The following is a 20,761-nucleotide window of genomic DNA, read 5'->3' on the forward strand; positions in this document are numbered from 1 at the left end:
GTTTTATCAAATTGTATGGAGTTTCTTTACAGTAATGAAGTTCAGGATGATCGGCCTAGTGACAGACAAGCGAGAGAGAGCTGAAGGACTCTCTTTCATCATGTGGCGTGGAACGGTACCAAAGCACTTACACACAAATCACAGCGATATTTTCCAGTGTCTGTATGACATACTAATGTTATTATTATTATTTATTTCTTAGCAGACTCCCTTATCCATGGCGACTTACAATTGTTACAAGATATCACATTATTTTTTACACACAATTACCCATTTATACAGTTGGGTTTTTACTGGAGCAATCTAGGTAAAGTACCTTGCTCAAGGGTACAGCAGCACCTGGGATTGAACCCACGACCCTCCGGTCAAGAGTCCAGAGCCCTGACCACTACTCCACACTGCTGCCCACATTCTAGGATTGAGACAAAATTTTAAAAAATAACTATAAACATAATTTTGATCTTTTATTTATCATCACTGAATCAAATAAATGACAAAATGATATCGCAAAAAAGCCTAACAGAATCCTCAACAGTAGTACACTAGATTTCAAATTGTCACATTTTTCAATTTGTCGGTTTTTAGTTTAGTAGATGGGAAAACTACAAAGCGGTGTGCAGTTCAATATGTTAACATTGTTCAGAAGGTTTCACTCAGCTTCATGAAACATAATGCACTCTATAGGGTGATGCAAAACATTTGCCACAGCTATGCATGTACAATGCATTTTAATCAATACAATACCAAGCACTATTTTATATAAAAAAATGTAAAAAAAAAAAAAAACATAAGATCCATACATTTATTTACACAAACATCTGTTTCACACGTTTGGTTTTCCCCATCATATTTATATTTCCCTTTATGAGTTTTAACAAAGGAAGAGAAGCCTTTTATTATGGTAAGAAAAGGAGGCTCCAGGTTCAAATCCCAGCTCCGCCACAGACTCACTCTGTGTGTGTGCGTGTGCGTGCGTGCGTGTGTGTGTGTGTGACCCTGAGCAAGTCACTGAACCTCCTTGTGCTCCGTCCTTCGGATGAGACGTCAAACAAACAAGCTCCTATTGGAAGTGACTCTGCAGCAGCCACTGACTCACTCTGTGTGTGTGTGTGCGTGTGTGACCCTGAGCAAGTCACTGAACCTCCTTGTGCTCCGTCCTTCGGATGAGACGTCAAACAAACAAGCTCCTATTGGAAGTGACTCTGCTGTGATGGACAGTTCACCCCCTAATCTCTGTAAGTCGCTTTGGATAAAAGTGTCTGCTAAATTACTTAATAATAATAATAATAATAATAATAATAATAATAATAATAATAATAATAATAATAATAATAATAATAATCACGCTTCTGTATTGAAACGCCAGGTCATTTTATTTAAGATCTCTGTCCTGCGTGAATTCTCTGATGGTGTTTGAGGCTGGTTAAGTGCCTATAAATGTTCCCACACTCTGTACATTTATAGGGCTTCTCTCCTGTGTGAATTCGCTGGTGTTTTTTGAGGCTGTCTAGATGCCTGAAACTTGTCCCACAGTGGGTGCAGGGGTACGGCTTCTCTCCCGTGTGAATGCGCTGGTGTATATGAAGCGTTTTTATACGAGTGAAACTCTTCCCACACACGTTACAGGGGTGTCTGCTCTCTCCTGTGGGAATACGCTGGTGCTGCCGAAGCTGAACCTCTTCCTTGAAGCGCTTCCCCCGATCAGGCATGTGATAGGGTTTCTCTCCTGTGAGAACACGCTGGTGCTGTCGGAGGTTTTCAAACAGGCTCAAGCTCTGAGGAGAGTCGTACGCTCTCTCGGACACACTGATATGCTGGTGTTGTTTCCTGAAAGCGGGGAAGGAGGGACTTGCAACACTTTGAGACAACGAGTGAGTTTTTCCTATTTTTCTGGGTTGCTGCCACTTTGCGGAGCCTCTTGGCTTTTTAAAAGCGGCCGCTTTTTCCGTTTCAATGCTGAACTGATTCACAAGTCCAGCATAGTTATTGGGGCAAGGCAAACTCGCAGAGGAGCGATTCAGGTCCTCTTTAATTTCAACGCAGTCCTGTTCGGGATCCTCCTGTTTAACCGGGACAGGATCCAACTCAGAAGCGGGATCCGTAACACAGGCAGGATGCGTGCCCTCATCTCCAATGAGGACAGATCGAATATCAGAGAGCTCCTCTTTAATGTGAAGAGGATCCAGTCCCTCGTTCGGGACACAGTGCTCCTGGGATCTTTGATAATCCTGGTCCTCCTCGATGCCCCTGCCTTGAAAAACAGATACAAAAAAAGGGTGCTTTTAAAACTTTGAGCCGATTCTGTTTTCTAATTAAACTCTGTTAAACTGTTAATTGCAAAACAATGCTGCTCGTTTTTTAACCTCCACGTCTTCAAAACAGACAAATTACGTTAATTGCTCATCGCTGATCCAAATTGCATTTCATTCTCGCACTCTAGTTTATCGTTGGATGTGTAATTTTCCCCCATTCATTTAAGAGCTGTTCTGACAGCTTTTCTTAGTGTAATCTTAGTGTAAGGAGGCTGTGTGGTCCATTGGTTAAAGAAAAGGGCTTGTAACCAGGAGGTCCCCGGTTCAAATCCCACCTCAGCCACTGACTCATTGTGTGACCCTGAGCAGGTCACTTAACCTCCTTGTGCTCCGTCTTTCGGGTGAGACGTAGTTGTAAGTGACTCTGCAGCTGATGCATAGTTCACACACCCTAGTCTCTGTAAGCCGCCTTGGATAAAGGCGTCTGCTAAATAAACACATTATAATAATAATCCGATAGCAAGCCCATCATTTAAAATCTCCTTGATTTGTAGCAAAAATAACATCCAACCTCAGTTTGTAAGGAATAGTTTTCTCTATCAGGATGCATTGACAGCTTAACAATACTAATTAACATTTAAAAAATGAAGATAGAGATTCAGGAAAATTAAAATCAAAAAGTTCCAGGTTGAATTATAAGATGTGACTGGGCAGTAAGTTTAATTAGTTAAGTGTGAAGTGTTTTTTTTTATTAAAAAGGGTGGAATGTGGTCAGGTGGCAATTATTATTATTATTATTATTTATATCTTAGCAGACGCCCTTATCCAGGGCGACTTACAATTGTTACAAGATATCACATTATACATTATTTTACATACAATTACCCATTTATACAGTTGGGTTTTTACTGGAGCAATCTAGGTAAAGTACCTTGCTCAAGGGTACAACAGCAGTGTCCCCCACCTGGGATTGAACCCACAACCCTCCGGTCAAGAGTCCAGAGCCCTGACCACTACGCCACACTGCTGCAATTGAATTACCGATTCTCCATTAACCCCTGACCACATCTTAGAGAACAAAGACATGTTTGAACAGTGAGAGATGAGCCACACTTGCTCAGCTGGAAAAGTGGATCAGGGTTCAGGGTTCAAGATGTTACAGAGTTTAGTTCACGCACTGTGGCAGCCACAGCTTGGGTCCTGTTTTGTGTAGAAGAGTTTTTGTTTAAATTATTTACTTGTGTGAACCCTTTTGTGGTTTGTGGGCAAGGAAGTGCTGGACTGCAGTGTTCCGAGTCTGGGTTATTATTTCCAGGGCACAGACCAGCCGTGAAGGACAGGTTTAGGGCGCTGTGTGTTTTTGGTTTCACTGTAAAAATAAGATTGTGTCACAGAATTTCACAGTCTAAAAATATTTCAAGATATTACAGGAAGCAAACCAAACTGGCCGCCAGGTTCCTGAATGCAAACAGGAAGTGGGTCAGTAAGGCAAACACTTGATGGATTTATTTTTAAGTAAATAAAATATATGCATGTTCTTTCAGGAATGGGAGTTTTCGTGGGGAGCTACATATTACACAAGAGGCAAATTTCAAATGAAATCCGTCAAAAAAAATCCATCCTTGTGTGTGTGTGTGTGATATATATATATATATATATATATAATCAACAAAGCAATGGTCTCCTTTAGTGGCAATTCACCACAAAATAAATATACACTGCTTCCCCCGGTTAAAACACAAGTCCACAACCCGTACGGTTCAGTTCAAAAATAAGACATTTATTACATAAAACTAATGAATCGCTAACACATTTCGACCGATCCTGATCTTCCTCAGAGTGTAAAAAAGAACAAAGAGGAAGACTGGGAGGCAATGTTCCCAAGACTTTCAAACACTCCTGTAGCACCGACTGTATATTTGTGTGTGTGTGTGTGTGTGTGTGTGTGTATAATTTTATATATATATATAACTTCAAGTCAAATCTCACTGCTGACACGTCCTGGCACGTCATAGTTTCTAGGTGGCTCTGTGCATCTCTGACAGGTGTCTTTTGCGCCCTCTGCTGGTGTATATTGTTTAAATCTACATTTATTTATTGTCTCAATCCTAAAATTCCAGGTAATGCAAAACCTTTTGCCATAGCTGTATATCCAAACAATGTTTATTTATTATTATTATTATTATTATTATGGAATACAGTATTTTGAAATATATATATATATATATATATATATATTATTGTTTCTTACAGTACAGAGAGTGTAAATCCTGTAGTGTAAACATTTACACTGCAGGTAGTGTAAACATTTACACTATTAGACATTACATCAACATGCCACTGGCAAAAAAAATAGGCTTACAAAATATCAACATTCAAGTAATATGTATAATAAATAAATCAATACATAAAAACCATTGCATTATTTGATTCAATAAATCGTTTTTTAATTACAGGGAGTGTAACACAAGTACAGTTTGAATAAAGACCAGCTTCTGCATCATTTTAAACAACGCAATTAAAAAGCAACACAAAACTTTGAGATTACAGTGAATGAACAGGACAACTATAAAATACAGAACTAGTAAATGTTTACATTGACATATTAAATACATGACTCCTGATCACCTATAGGGTCTACCGCCAGTCCAAGAGTTTAGGAGAGAGAGAGAGAGAGAGAGAGAGAGAGAGAGAGAGAGAGAGAGAGAGAGAGAGAGAGAGAGAGAGAGAGAGAGAGAGAGAGAGAGAGAGAGAGAGAGAGAGAGAGAGAGAGAGAGAGAGAGAGAGAGAGAGAGAGAATGAATGAATGAATGAATTTATAGGGGCCAGCAGTGTCGGGTAGTGGTTAGGGCTCTGGACTCTTGACCGGAGGGTCGTGGGTTCAATCTCAGGTGGGGGACACTGCTGCTGTACCCTTGAGCAAGATACTTTACCTAGATCGCTCCAGTAAAAACCAAACTGTATAAAAATGGGGAATTATATGTCAAAATACACCTGGACAAAAATAATAAAAAAGTCAGTATTTTTTTATTGCAAAGTTTTGACTGTTTCTGTTTCTACCTATGGTCAAATGTTTTGATTTATATATTGCAGGATGCCTCTTATTGTAAAATGCCTCTAGTCTGTAGTCTCCTGTATGAATTAAACTGAATAATTCAATATAGTTGTAAGAAGCGCAATGGGGCATTTCAACCATCGCCAAAGCACTGGTGTCAAAACACACTTTAAAAAAAACACCTGTTTGTTAATCAGTCAGGAGCTGGAGTAATTCAGAGGCATAAAGAAACGGTGATTGACTTAACATTTATTTACAGTAACATGTTGGGCTACAGCAGCAGGATTAGCTTAGCATGCTTAATGGGTCTGTTCAGGTCATTTGCAACACAAAATAAATCACACATCATTTTCTAAAACAACTGTAATCGAATGGATTACTCATAATCCTCACACCACGGTAATTATATACCCTTCAGCCTTCGGACAGCGTTGCTTTTTCAATATGTTTCCAATGATCACCACCTTCACCACACAAAGCCTCTGAAAGGTCAGCTTCAGGACTGAGTGTTTAGTTCCCTTTGTGAACCTGCTGGTGTTTCTTCAGGTAATCCAAGCGACTGAAGCTCTCTCCGCACTCCGTGCACCGATAAGGCTTCTCTCCGGTGTGAATTCTCAGGTGCTTCTTGAGGCAGTCGGAGTGCCTGAAGCTCTTCCCACACTCGGTGCAGTGATAGGGCTTCTCTCCGGTGTGAATGCGCTGGTGGATATGGAGCGTTCCCAAGCGAATGAAGCTCTTCCGACACACCTGGCAGCGGTACGGGGTCTCCCTGGTGTGAACCCGTCTGTGCTTCTCAAGATGAAGGAGTTCCTTGAAGGAGCTGCCGCATTCTTGGCAGTGGTACGGTTTCTTCCCTCTGTGAACCTGCTGGTGCGTTCGAAGGTTGCCTCCTGACTTGAAGCTCTTACCACAGACAGTGCAGTGAAAGGGTTTCTCCGCAGTGTGAATCCGCTGGTGTCTTTTCAAAGAGCTGGAGTAGCGGAAGCTGGCTCCGCATTCTCTACAGGCGTTCGGAAGATCTCCCTCTGGGATTTGCAAACGTCTCTGAACTGCAAATTCATCGGAGGTGAACGCGCTGTTAATCTCAGGGCTCGGGTTCGAGGCCTGGAAACTGCTCGCTGCATCGGAGAGGCGATCAGCGCTGGCAGAACGGGCCTCCTCATCACAGGGGTCAGGGTTCAGCCCAGGAATCTCCTCTTTGATGGTGATCAGTTCTATCTGTGATATTTCCTCCTTGATGTACCTGGTTTCCATGGAGCTGGGGCTGGGATAGGAGAGTTGATTCACTGTGCCTGCGTCTTCAAAAGAGAAGGCAAACACTTAACAATGCTTTCTAGACACTTATTACCCAATAAACAATGCTTTTCCCAAAGTAAAGACACATTATGAAAACACATGATTTACAGCAAAACTGTGGCCAAACATTTTGCATCAAATTGAAGAAGGGAACTGTGAAAAAGACCTAGGAATTTATGTTGACTCAGAAAATGTCTTCATCTAGACAATGTGGAGAAGCTATAAAAAAGGCCAACAAGATGCTCGGATATATTGTGAGAAGTGTTGTATTTAAATCAAGGTAAGTAATGTTAAAACTTTACAATGCATTAGTAAGACCTCACCTAGAATATTGTGTTCAGTTCTGGTCACCTCGTTACAAAAAGGATATTGCTGCTCTAGAAAGAGTGCAAAGAAGAGCGATCAGAATTATCCCGGGTTTAAAAGGCATGTCGTATGCAGACAGACTAAAAGAATTGAATCTATTCAGTCTTGAACAAAGAAGACTACACGGCAATCTGATTCAAAATCCTACAAGGTATAGACAATGTCGACCCAGGGGACCTTTTTGACCTGAAAAAAGAAACAAGGACCAGGGGTCACAAATGGAGATTAGATAAAGGGGCATTCAGAACAGAAAATAGGAGGCACTTTTTTTTTTAAACAGAGAATTGTGAGGGTCTGGAACCAACTCCCCAGTAATGTTGTTGAAGCTTACACCCTGGGACCCTTTAAGAAGCTGCTTGATGAGATTCTGGGATCAATAAGCTACTAACAACCAAACGAGCAAGATGGGCTGAATGGCCTCCTCTCGTTTGGAAACAAACTCATGTTGCTTCATGAAGTCGAATGCTGAATAATGTTAACGGATTGAATCACACACACCACTTCGAAGTTTTACACATAACAAAAAACTGACAAGTGGAAAAACGTGACAGTTCGAAATCTAACATGAAATACTACTGTACTGCTATTATGGCTTCCGGGTGACATTTTTTTTGGCGAGATCATCAATTGTAGGTGATGCAAACTCTTGGCCACAGCTCTACAGTATTATACTGTAAACATGCAACACATTGTAATTGTTAAAACCACAGAAAAACTGCAGAGATTGGAGATCTGACAATACTTGTATATTTGCTTAGTTTTTTAAATTATATCTCAATGCTTAAATTCTAGGGGGGGATGCTAAACTTTTGGCCACAGCTGTACAGTACCAACACAAAGTACAGCAACAGCAAATGATTTATAGCAAGACATTTTTGGCTGGTTTGTGCAACACCACAACAGCCGTGACATACAGAGAAGCAAGTCGCTTTGGATACAAGCGTCTGCTGAATGACTCCTTCATAAGAATGCTAATATATTCAAGGCTGAATTGTTACCCTGCAGAAAGATGATGTGTATTTGAAATCTAAGTGAACTCACCTCTCGGGTTTCTCGTTAGCCTCTCTGCGTTTCTTCAGTTTTGTAAACAGCAGCATCAACGAAGTGGAGAAAATAAATAAAAAACTCGGTACAGTCTAATCTTTTTCAACCACATTTAAAAACGTACTTTTTGGCGTTGGCTTGTTCTTGAGCTGGTTTGACTGGCCGGTGGCTTGTGATTTATTTTATAGTTTTTATTGCAATGCATCCTGGGATGCTCCACACGAAGAGTTCTATATAAAAGCAAATTGGATTGTATGGAGAGAACATGTCCTGCATCAATGATCCTGTCCTGGATCAGTATTTTAACAACAGCGTCTCCTAAACGTGCCAACGGGGACTTTTGTCCAGCCCTAGCAAACCCCCTAAGGTACAGTCAAGATTTCTTTTTTTTATTTTTAAAAAACCGTCTGTGTGAACTCGCTTGAGAAGCCAAAACAAACATTCAAGTATTATAAACTACAGCTCTAGCCAAAAGTTTTGCATCAGAGCATTTGATTAAGACATAATTAAAAAATAAATTAATAAACATTTTTTTAACATCATGTAATTAAAGAAACTACAAAATGATATCGCAAAAGTCTACCAGAAGCCTTAATAGTAGTATAACATTATTTATATTATATAAAGTTTGAGAAAAAGGAAAACGGCTGTGTACCAAAATGATCAATAAGAAAAAAGAAAAAATAGAGAAAAGGATATTTCAGGTATTTAAAAAGGTAGAATAATTTATTACAATTTTTGTACAATTATCAACGTCCTGATAATTGATTTGTAATCAATTATTCTACCTTTTTAAATACCTGAAATATCCTTTTCTCTCTCCATCTATCTATCTATCTATGTATATATATATATATATATGTATGTATGTATGTATGTATGTATGTGTGTATCTATGTATGTTATGGACCAATGCCAAAATCGGGCAGAAATGCCCGGACAGTTCTGAGTGCCCAGCTGCGGTGGGTAGATGCTGAATTAGCTTTGAATTTTATGTAATTTCTGCATCTGCCCTGGCTGGTGAACTGCCCACAGACACCCGGGCGAAGAGAATTTAACAGATACAGTCTAATACAAACAGAGAGTGAATTACCTTAGTTGCCTTTAAGGGTAAAAACGCACCTGCACCAAACCACCTGTTGCAATGTTTATTTAAATAACTTTAATACTTTGACAACGCTATAGCAACGGAACTAAACAAAATATCAACACACAGTTTATTTTTACTCTTATTGCAGTAATACAATACACTGGGGGGCTGTGTGGTCCAGTGGTTAAAGAAAAGGGCTTGTAACCAGGAGGTCCCCGGTTCAAATCCCACCTCAGCCACTGACTCATTGTGTGACCCTGAGCAAGTCACTTCACCTCCTTGTGCTCCGTCTTTCGGGTGAGACGTAGTTGTAAGTGACTCTGCAGCTGATGCATAGTTCACACACCCTAGTCTCTGTAAGTCGCCTTGGATAAAGGCGTCTGCTCAATAAACAAATTATAATTTTCTGAGCAGAGCTGCGTTGTTTGAATGAGAGACCGTTCAATATCAGCGAGAGACTAATAATCACAGTTAAGTTGAAACGTGTAAAAGCCACGCAGTTAAATACAGTTACCTGAAACTCAGTTAGACCGCTGTGCCAAACAACTCAGGTATCGTGAATGAGTAAAAGCGAGACCAAGACAAAAGACCGGAATAAACCAACTCCGATCGTCCCGAAAACCAGTGTACAGATAATTCAAGAGTAACAAAACACATGATCGACACCTAACAGTCAATCTGTTTAAAGGTTAACCCTTCACCAGCTGTCAATTGCTGACTATTTATTTCAATCGTAGCTTCTATTTTCCTAAGGATTTCTACGCGTCTGGTCACGTGATAGTACAGGGGTCTCATATGAAGTAGTTTCTCCTGCTAGAAAACGTTTTCTTCCGAGTCAAATTGTGGTTCATATTTCTAAAAAAAAAAAACGTTATGCTGTTGATTAATGATTAATTAATATTGATAAATTAGTTTGGGCATTGCGTTCTTCCTGAGTTTCAGGTAACTGTGTTTAACTGGGTAGCTTTTACACTTTTAAAACTTACCTGTGATTAATTCACTCTCTATTTGTATCTGTTAAAACATTTTCATCGCCCGGGTGTCTGTGGGCAGTTCAGCCTGAGCAGATGCAGAAATTACATAAAATTCGCAGCTAGGCACTTCGCGAACTATTTTATTATTTAACAATGTAATCAAAGAAACTTCTAAATGATATCGCAAAAGTCTACCATGCATGGAGTGTGTTATAACGCTTATAAAGACTCCTATTGCACAGCAGTGTGATCCAGTCCAGGTTTCACCACCAGCTTGATCAGCCCCCAGTGTGTCTAGCTAACAAGCTCAGGTGTGTCTGATTATTAAAAACTAATTTCTTTAAAAACTCACAGTAAAACCAGGACTGGATCGCACTGCTATGCAACGGGAGTGTTAAGTTACTGCCCTCTGTGCTGTACTACAGAAACAGCAGAACATCAATGACCCAGAAGCCTGTACTATATATAAACAAAATTCAAACGGCGGCCAATGCAGCATGCCATTATTTGAAAGAAATCATTTAAAAGGCACATGGGTTAATCGTGCAGGATTGCGCCTTTGCCCGACATGCGAGAATTAACCAATGTGAAAATCATTAACCGTATGAAAGACAAACACACACGTTATTGACAACAGTGTCGTCGCTCCTTTAGGTCTTAAGAAACAAGAGCGGACCAGGCGTGGGTTGGGTTGGGTTAATGTTTAATACAAGCGAATCTTATTAAACTGTCTGCTTACAATCGGCGGTGTGCAAAACACAGTGTGTTCATAAAACAGACGCACACGGAAAACAACTATTTCTAACAGCAGTGTGGCGTAGTGGTGAGGGCTCTGGACTCTTGACCGGAGGGTTGTGGGTTCAATCCCAGGTGGGGGACACTGCTGCTGTACCCTTGAGCAAGGTACTTTACCTAGATTGCTCCAGTAAAAACCCAACTGTATAAATGGGCAATTGTATGTAAAAATAATGTGATAACTGTATAATGTGAAATAATGTATAATGTGATATCTTGTAACAATTGTAAGTCGCCCTGGATAAGGGCGTCTGCTAAGAAATGAATAATAATAATAATAATTCTCACAAGTTAAAAAATAAACGTACAGGTAAAGTTATATTAATAAATGATGTGCAGAGGTTTGATGTGAATTTAAAGTGAACACATTCTCAGTTTTTAATAGAAAAGTTTGTGTTGGGTTATTCAAAACACAACACGGACTTGCCTTTGGTCTTCCAAAATAACATTTAAAAAAAGCCACGGTTCAGGAAGTTAAACATAATTATTAAACACATGAATCAGAATTATTAAACAAGTGATCCATACGTGTATTTTATTTTTGAATAATATTAATAAACTACTGCTAATTTGTTAAGTACTTAAATGAATAAAAAATTAGAAAAACCGGGACGTTTTTTTTTTAAAAATAATTGACCGGGACAAGAACACAAAATGAAGGCTTGGGACGCTCCCAGCTTCCCGGGGACATCACCCCCTACCATCCCCAAACAATTCAAACTTACCTGTAGCGCCGCCTCCCCCCCAGATATCATCGATCCGTGGAAAGGCATCATCCCTGATCGATACACTGCGATCGGTCCCATCCTCCTGGATGATCAGATGCGACGTTTCGGGATCTGCAAGCGTGCCGCAGTCCCGGTTAATCAAGATGGGCAAACAATGGGCAAAACTGGCCGCGTTGTACTCGGTCCCAGCCTCGGTCACTTGGTCCCCAAGGAAGGAGACACACGGTTCGTCCACGTTTAGTCCACGGTCCTTAGGATGCGGGACAAAAGCCGGGTTGTTGTTGTTGTTGTTTGCCCACGACGGCACGCCGAGCTGCTCCGTGAAATGGGGAGCGTGTCGTTTGTTGCTGGTCGTTTTCGCTCGGCTCGTTTTCTCCCGTTCCCGCACCGATTTCAACTCGGTCTCGGTTCTTTTCAGCCTCCGTTTCAGGGTCTGGTTTTCGTTCAGGGTCTCGGCGATCTCGACCTGCAGTCCCGCCAGCTTGGTCCCGACCACCTTGGTGATTTCGCACAGGACCGTCTCCACCGCCGCTTGCACGGCCAGCTCGATGGCGGGGCCGAGCTCGTTTTTAAAAAACGACACGGAGACGCTGACGTCCATTTTTTTTCACTGATTTCAATTAAAAAAATCCTCTTTTGTTTTGAGCCCGTTTCCAAAAACAAGAGCGACGTTCGCTTTCCGCTTCCGGTTTTTGGATGCGTACCGCGACGTAATCATTCAAACGCAGCAGGCGTGTTAAAAAATGAATTTAAAAAGCTGTCAAATCAATCTGTTTATATGTTAAAAAATAAACGCCTCCCCAAACACTCGCCTGTAACTTTAGCAATAAACACACCGCGTTAGTGTGTACAACTGGACAGGCCGGAACAGTGACGTCACTTCCGTCCCGTTCAAGACACGCCCATCTATTATTTTAGATGATTAGCGTCCTCTATCTGTAGTCCTTTGTCTGTCTCATTTTTCTGTCATCTTTATTTATAACTTCCCTTCTTTCCTTTATATATTTCGTCAGTATCCTTTCTCTATTCAGTCTCCCCTCCTCTTTCCCCAGCAAGTTCTTTATATTGACTTCATATACCTCCATTTCTCTCAGCCTCCTCTCCATTTTCCTTCTCTGCTCCTCATGTTTCTCACACTTTAACAAATAATGTTCTGCTGTTTCAGCTACTTTACATTTTTCACACTTTCCATCTTCATGTTTCCCCAGTCTTAAAAGATGTTTATTTAAAGAACTCTGCCCGATCCTTAACCTATCCAACACTCTTTCCTCTTTCCTTCCCAACTCTTTGTTCACCCAACAGTTGTTCACCTCTTTCTGGATATTATGATAAAACCTTCCTTTAATGCTTTCACCCCATCTCTCCTGCCATTCTTTTACTATCATTTTTTTCACATAGCCTCCCATTTCCTGCGATCCCAGAGTAATCACCACATCAATTTCCTCTCTTTTTAACCCGTTTTTAACCAGCGCCCTCTATTGAATTTACGTGATATAAACAATCCAATTGAGCTTGAAAGCGGGTAGAAAGTACATCCGGATGATGATGAGTGTAGTCCTTCTAATTCTGATTCCGCTTCAACAAATTAATAGCGAAGTGAAAGGCTTATTTTTCATCAGATCTTAAAATCTGATTCTGACTTTGTGCACGGTTGCTTGGTTGTGTTTTATGCTGTCAGAAACTGAGATTGATTTACGTTTGTCCTATTCTGAGATGTTAATAAACTGGGAGGGTATATATATATATATATATATATATATATATATATATATATTAGGACAAAAGTCCTGTCATGTCTCTTCTTGAACTTCTAATATATACAACACTTAACTTGCATCGGGCAGCAGTGTAGAGTAGTGGTTAGGCCTCTGGACTCTTGACCGGAGGGTCGTGGGTTCAATCCCAGGTGGGGGATGCTGCTGCTGTACCCTTGAGCAAGGTATTTTACCTAGATTGCTCCAGTAAAAACCCAACTGTATGAATGGGTAATTGTATGTAAAAATAATGTAATATCTTATAACAATTGTATGTCGCCCTGGATAAGGGTGTCTGCTAAGAAATAAATAGTAATAACGATCTCAATTAACGTCATGAATCAAATTATTTGTTAAATTGGGACACATTTTTACTGTACAGTTGATAATTTGTCCAATAAATTAATCCTAATAATTAGACCGATGACGTAATTGAGAGCTCGGGTTGAACGGAAGCCATTAGACTCTGCAGGAGTTTGACATCTCTGACCTCATGTTACCTTGGGCAGGGGCGTCCGTAATTATATTTATTAACTTACAGGGTTTTTTTTATATATATCGTTTTAACAGCGACTTTTTACAGAAAGTTGGCTTCTGGTTTTTAAAATAAGTGTCTGTGATGTCTGTTTGAATTAGGGAGTATTTTACAGCTATGGCCAAAACTTTTCCATCACCTAGAAACTACAAAATGATATCGCAATAAAAGTCTACCGGAAGCCATAATAGCAGTACAGCAGTATTTCAGGTTAGATTTCGAAATGTCACATTTTTTCAATTTGTCAGTTTTTTTTGTTAAGTGGTTATTTTGACTTGGCTCACTGCAGATTTTATTTTACCATCTTAAAAATGTCATTCAAATCTATTATCTGCTTTGAGGGAGGGAGCAGTTTGATCTCTGTGCCTCAAGCCTGCCCTGGACTGGAGGGAGCACCCTTTCTCTTAGGGGGGTGAGGGAGGGAGCAGCAGTCAGTCTCAGTGCCCTCTTCCTCCCTCCTTCCCCCCCACTCTCTCCCCCACTTCCCCTCCGCTTCCCCTCCCCCCTCCTCAGGAGGTGGAATTCTAGGATTCTATTGCATCACTTGTGCAGAAGTAAAAAGTTTCATGTCTGAATTTATCAGAAAGGCTTGTGTTGTTTTTATTTTATTTTTAATAGACACATTCCAACAGAAATAAGGAAACAGCTTTCAAAGCATCTTGTGACAAAGCCAGGACCCCCCCCCAAGGTCACACTCTGAATCAGCACAGAGGCGACACGCCTACACACACAGAGATGAGAAGCCCGGCCGTTAACACAGGAACCTCACAGTGTGCACAGACAGACCTTCAAGAACGTGGCACCTGTTTGCCATTTTAAAAAGAGGCACATCGAATTATTACAATGTACAAAAAACATCCTAACTCCTGCATTGAGAGACGCTAGACAAAACCCTGCTGTGATACAGGATTGGTCAACACAAAAAAGGTTTTGCTTAGGCAGGAAAGGTTTCCTCTTGGTAGCATTCTGTTCACATAACAGCGATGTGGAGTAGTGGTTAGGGCTCTGGACTCTTGACCGGAGGGTTGTGGGTTCAATCCCAGGTGGGGGACACTGTTGCTGTACCCCTGAGCAAGGTACTTTACCTAGATTGCTCTAGTAAAAACCCAACTGTATAAATGGGTAATTGTATGTGAAAATAATGTAATGTAACAATTGTAAGTCGCCCTGGCTAAAGGCATCTGCTAATAAATAATAATAATTACAATGTATGGAAGATGTTTAACTCTAATGTCTTTCCTTAGATCTGCTTATAGCAGCACAGCCTACTTAGAAACACTAAAGATCGCCTTTCTGTCGTTCTACTTGAAGGACTGTGTGACAGGATGACAGGAGTTTGATCCTCAGAGACAGTGTGAAAGTTCAAAAATAAAGCTTTTAACATCCAAAAATACCAAAATAAACCGGCACGAGGGCCAAACAAAAAGGGTTTTAAACAGAAATAACAGACAATAAGTGTAGTAAAGAAATTAAGCTGACAAATGGTTTTTGATTCAAAAACACTTATGTACAAGAAAAGCATACCTCCATTACAATCATATAAGCACGAGATTTAAACTGACGTTGGACAAGGCCTCTGTACAGCTCAGTGCATGTGTTTGTATTATAAAGCACGGATATCCATGGATTCAATTCGAAAGAGATGAAAAGACTGACAACACTTTACAGTGTTTGGCATTTATACCTTTGTAAACACTTGTTGACTCCACTCGCATTTGTCTTACTTCTGTCCAATGAGAAGGGTTTCCACTATCATTGCACATTCCTGCTGCGGGGGAGAAGGGGGTTGCATGCCATGTTGTGCCTAGCAGGGCGCATCCATCTTACCTTTCATTTCCCCTCCCCCCTCTCACACTATCTCTGCCTTTCAGCGTTTAGCTCTGACTTCCAGTCGTGTTAAGCTATGCAAAACTACATATTAAAATAATAACCAAACCACATACACACTCAATTTAAACATAATGATTAAAAACAACTCAACTATAAAAGAAAAACACACACATAATGTAAAACTTATAATAACATAATTAATACCTCATGCAGAAAGCCATCACTACATAAGCACAAAACAAAACTTACAAAAAATAAGGCTTCCATGCTGGGCGTTACCTTCACTGGATTCAAAAACGAACAGAAAAACAGCACACACAAAAGAAACTCACTCTTACTTCCTCAGCTACTCTCCTCTTTCTAGAACTCTCCCTACTGGGAGGCTGAGGCCTCCTTTTATGCCAGGTGGCTGAGTAATCATTGAATAGGGCAGCAGTGTGGAGTAGTGGTTAGGGCTCTGGACTCTTGACCGGAGGGTTGTGCTAAGAAATAAATAATAATAATAATAATAATAATTAATTGATTGATTGCTCCCACCTGACGTAATCAACCTGGGCAGGGAGGAGAATTTAACTCCATCCCTGCCAGTATTTCCAAGGGCAGAGCCCTGCTCTTCCACAGACTGGAAGAGAGGCTCCAAAATGAGATCTGAGGGGGGGAGGAGGGAGGAATCCCTGAAGAGGTGCAGGGTTGATCAGCCTGAGAGTCTGTACAGGAGAGAGCGGCTGGGGTAATCTGCCTGTTGAACCGGGTTTTCACACGGAGACAAGCAGTTTAAAATGACAGTGACTGTAAGCACACGGGCTGCGCTGGTGACACGCGCTGCGGTCGGTTTTTCCGAAACTTTTTAATCTGGATGAACAGCGATCGGGATTTTGGGATCTTTTTTTTTTTCCCCCATTAAATAATCACTGCTGGATTTATCCACATTACAAATAATTCTGATTCACGAAATCTGTGTTTAAAAAGAAATTGCATTACAAAATCCGGATCACTGTTGATCCAGATTGAAAGTTTCGTCTCTTGGAGATGGTTGGAGAAAGGGACGGGAGATTTAAGGTTTCTCTCCTGTGTGAATTCGCTGGTGTGAAACAAGACTGTGTTTTCTATCGAAACCCTTCCCACAGTCAGAGCAGCGGTACGGTTTCTCTCCTGTGTGAACTCTCCGGTGTTCTTGCAAGCCTCCTAAATTATTGAATCTCTTCCCACAGTCAGAGCAGCGATACGGTTTCTCTCCTGTGTGGATTCGCTGGTGTATTTTCAGGGATCCAGGGTTATTGAACCTCTTCCCACAGTCAGAGCAGCGATACGGTTTCTCTCCTGTGTGAATTCGCCGGTGTATTTCAAGTTGGTCTGTTCTACTGAAACACTTCCCACAGTCAGAGCAGCAATTCACTTTATCGTGAACTCGCTGGTGTGCTTTCAGGGTGCCTGCGTGACTGAAACTCTTCGCACAGCGAGTGCAGGGATACGGTTTCTCTCCTGTGTGAGTTCGCTGGTGTCTTTTCAGGTCTCTTGACTTTGTGAAACTCTTCACACAGACAGGATCGTTTCCACCGCCCGCCCTCACTTTAGCTGCTGGACTGGAACCTGGAAAAAATGAACAGGAAAGAAAGAGTAACTGCTTGTAGGCTTCGGGCAGGTGGCTAGACAGTGGAAAGGATTTACACCACCTTAAAAAAAACACAAAGATAAACTTAAAATCTTTACTTTGTGTGTAAAAACAGTCAGTAAAAGACTGATGCTGGTGAAACCTAGCCCTGGGATCAAAACCTGCCTTCAAAAGTCCTCCTGTAATGTTTCAGGTCTAGTTCCTCCGAACACACAATATCTTTTTCAATAGCATTACCCTCCCCCTCCCCTCTCTCTCCTACTCCCCCCACCTCCTTGCGTGCTGTTGGGAGAGCCTTCCTCTCCAGCGCCTTGCTCTCTCACACAGATTCTCTCCAGCACCACGCTACACTCTCGCAGGCGCACAGGCTCCAGCTCAGGGAGGTTTGGTTTCAAGTCCTCCCATTCTTCCTTCCCTGCTTCCACATGCTCAAACTCTACTAACGGGGGCTCCCGTTTGATCTGGATGATTTCCAGCACCTCTTCTTGTTTCACAGGATGGGGTTCTTCTGTCTGGGGGCTCTCCAGTTCATCGTGCTCATCTTTAATCTCAGAGACCTCTGGCTGGCTGCTGTCACCTTGCATCTCACAGAGCTCCTGTTTAATGGGGAGGGAAGCCAGCTCTGAGAACTCCACTCTAATGGGGACGAGTTCAAGAAATTCCTCTTTAATCTGGACAGACTCAATCTTCACGCTGTCCATGGCAGCGCACGGGAGTCTGTTTAGCAGCTGAAAAACAAAAAAAAGCGAATTTATTTATTTAAATTCAGTGCTACTAAAGCCATTCAAGGGGGTTGATAACCTGGCTTCTACTATTGAAGGGGCAGAATTTGCATCTGCCTGACCTGCAGAGCCCGGTTTGAAGAACGACGTACGATTTTTTCTTTCTTTATCTGTTTTGTTTTTTTTGTTTGTTTTTTTTTTTAAACTGCGTCTCTGTCTGGGAACAGGCTTTCTAAAGACGCAGCGGCGAGCTAGAGAGTTTCCACACGAACACGACAAAATAAAACTATAAAATAAAGCGGCCGCACAAGCCTGTGTAGAGTCAAAAATAGTCAAGAAAAACTTTCTGACGGGCTGGCAGCTGGAAATCACCTGTTTATTTCTCTAATTAATAATAATCATCGTCATTTAAAAATGCGCGTCTCCTTCTGTCGCCCTCTCTTCTCACACACGGCGTCCGCGTGAGCTGTCGAAGCCGCGCCTCTCAGCTCGAGCTGCGCGGCTTTCCCTGGTTGCTAGGACGATAGGAAAATGATGTCACAAGTGGGCGGAGTTAGTAAACAGTGGATCCATTTCTGGAGCCCGTAGAGCTCTTTCACAGCGCGCTCGCAATGCTTTTAACGTATTCACGCTCGCCCTGGCAAAAATGTTTCTTCACATAATCAAGCATTAATTTGCATAAATAACAGTCAGTCACTTTATATTAACGATATTTGTATTGTTATTAAAAAAAAAACACCGGTATATGCTGGCGCCGCAACACAGCATCGCCGCATTGTATTCAGTACTGAGTGGGCTCCAGAAATGGCGCCTGTAATTGTCCTATCCTTCTTTATATATTATTATTATTATTTGTTTATTTAGCAGACTCCTTTATCCAAAGCGACTTACAGAGACTAGGGTGTGTGAACTATGCATCAGCTGCAGAGTCACTTACAACTACGTCTCACCCGAAAGACGGAGCACAAGGAGGTTAAGTGACTTGCTCAGGGTCACACAATGAGTCAGTGGCTGAGGTGGGATTTGAACCGGGGACCTCCTGGTTACAAGCCCTTTTCTTTAACCACTGGACCACACAGCCTCCTTATATAGTCCGAGACCATAGGGTGCGCTCACAGAGACGATTCTGCGCAGAACGATCTCCCTGAACGCAGCCACCGCGCAGATTCTGAGAGGTGCTGCGCTGGAGCAGCCGCGGTCGCATAGCAACAGAGGAGCGCTGACAGACAGAGAGGCGGGGCGGGCAAGCATGTGACGTCATTGTGAAACCTGGTACTGCCACCTAGCAAAGGATTGGCTGACTAATGAATCAATCTCTCTCTCTCTCTCTCTCTCTCTCTCTCTCTCTCTCTCTCTCTCTCTCTCTCTCTCTCTCTCTCTCTCTCTCTCTCTCTCATTAAAACAGCAGAAGAAAATCAAATACTTGCTAAAAAGGAAAATCTTTAAACTGACAAATAAAGATGTTGTTGATATATGAAAAAGACCCCCCCCCCCCATCACAAGGGAAATATACGAGCCAGTGCCCCCCCTCTAACTTCTCTGTATTTTACACTCTCTCTCCCCCCCCTCTCTCTAACTCCCCTATGAAAAATGTCTTTCCTCCTCCTCTGCATTCCCTCCTCTCCCCTCCCCCTCTTTCTGCTCTCCTCTCTCCTCATATGCTTTACCAGACCTCTCTGTGCTTTACAATGCTTCCCTATGCTTTACCAGACCTCTCTGTGCTTTACAATGCTTCCCTATGCTTTACCAGACCTCTCTGTGCTTTACAATGCTTCCCTATGCTTTACCAGACCTCTCTGTGCTTTACAATGCTTCCCTATGCTTTACCACACCTCTCTGTGCTTTACAATGCTTCCCTATGCTTTACCAGACCTCTCTGTGCTTTACAATGCTTCCCTATGCTTTACCAGACCTCTCTGTGCTTTACAATGCTTCCCTATGCTTTACCAGACCTCTCTGTGCTTTACAATGCTTCCCTATGCTTTACCAGACCTCTCTGTGCTTTACAATGCTTCCCTATGCTGTACCATTCTTTATCTGCTGTGCTTTTACGGTGGGACACTTTTATAAGGGTTAGTTTACCGTAGTTTGTTTAGCATGGTTAGTTTTTAATACGCTTCACCATACCTCTCTGTCTATATATAAATGATATGCACCGCCGCTAACGTCATTAAATCGTAATTACAATGTGTAACGTTTTATAATTTGTACGTTTGTTACTTTTAAGAAGGCTGTTGCATTATCAACAAACCCTCCCACCACGAAAGTGTTATTAATTAATTGACCGCGCATTTGTTCGTGCACATTGATTTCTTACCAGTAGTTAGTAGATCGATGTGATGATCCTCTCTTTAATACTGTGTTCGTCTCAGCGCCGTCATATTTTAGAAGTTTTTATACCCAAACTCGGCAAATAATAAATATGATTGTCTAGCATGAAGCTATACCCTGATGGGCAAAAAAATCAAAACGAAATGACCCCAGAATCTAACCAAACAATCCGTTAAAATCATTATGAAGACAGCAGAGAGAGAAATCTACTGTCATAAACACGGGGAGAGTGACAGGGACTTTAGCCAATCAGACGCCCGGTTACGCCAACAATGTAGCCAATCACGGATAAGGATTACAATCCCAACCCTCCTACTTCCTGAACCAAATATTACCGATACCGACAACGATAAAATTCAATTGGAATTATTATTCAA

General features: G+C 41.6%; 2 protein-coding genes across 6 annotated transcripts; both read right to left on the reverse strand.

Moving 5' to 3' along the window:
* Nucleotides 1-451: 451 nt before the first annotated feature.
* On the reverse strand, nucleotides 452-12,548 carry LOC117407690 (zinc finger protein 391-like). 3 transcript variants are annotated; one of them, XM_034012865.3, is made up of 3 exons: nucleotides 11,598-12,548; nucleotides 6,927-6,980; nucleotides 4,585-6,605 (listed from the first exon to the last, which is right to left on the reverse strand). In XM_034012865.3, exons 1-3 carry the CDS (start codon nucleotides 12,199-12,201, stop codon nucleotides 5,818-5,820), a joined length of 1,446 nt encoding a protein of 481 aa, XP_033868756.3. In that variant the 5' UTR covers nucleotides 12,202-12,548; the 3' UTR covers nucleotides 4,585-5,817. The 3 variants fall into 3 exon arrangements, with proteins under 3 accessions (XP_033868755.3, XP_033868756.3, XP_033868757.3); XM_034012864.3 differs by lacking the exons at nucleotides 4,585-6,605; nucleotides 6,927-6,980 and adding an exon at nucleotides 452-2,251 and having other exon boundaries at nucleotides 11,598-12,543; XM_034012866.3 differs by lacking the exon at nucleotides 6,927-6,980 and having other exon boundaries at nucleotides 4,589-6,605; nucleotides 11,598-12,544.
* Nucleotides 12,549-14,464: 1,916 nt separating this feature from the next.
* Nucleotides 14,465-20,639, reverse strand: LOC131724867 (zinc finger protein 239-like). Of its 3 annotated transcripts, XM_059017846.1 has the most exons (4): nucleotides 20,371-20,639; nucleotides 17,603-18,059; nucleotides 17,003-17,309; nucleotides 14,465-16,918 (listed from the first exon to the last, which is right to left on the reverse strand). In XM_059017846.1, the coding sequence occupies exons 2-4, from the start codon at nucleotides 18,030-18,032 to the stop codon at nucleotides 16,774-16,776; spliced, it is 882 nt and encodes a 293-aa protein (XP_058873829.1). In that variant the 5' UTR covers nucleotides 18,033-18,059; nucleotides 20,371-20,639; the 3' UTR covers nucleotides 14,465-16,773. The 3 variants fall into 3 exon arrangements, with proteins under 3 accessions (XP_058873829.1, XP_058873827.1, XP_058873828.1); XM_059017844.1 differs by having other exon boundaries at nucleotides 14,465-17,309; XM_059017845.1 differs by lacking the exon at nucleotides 20,371-20,639 and adding an exon at nucleotides 18,426-18,524 and having other exon boundaries at nucleotides 14,465-17,309.
* Between the last annotated feature and the right edge of the window lie 122 nt (nucleotides 20,640-20,761).

Source organism: Acipenser ruthenus, chromosome 57 (genome assembly GCF_902713425.1).
Source record: "Acipenser ruthenus chromosome 57, fAciRut3.2 maternal haplotype, whole genome shotgun sequence".
Taxonomy (NCBI): Eukaryota; Metazoa; Chordata; class Actinopteri; order Acipenseriformes; family Acipenseridae; genus Acipenser; species Acipenser ruthenus.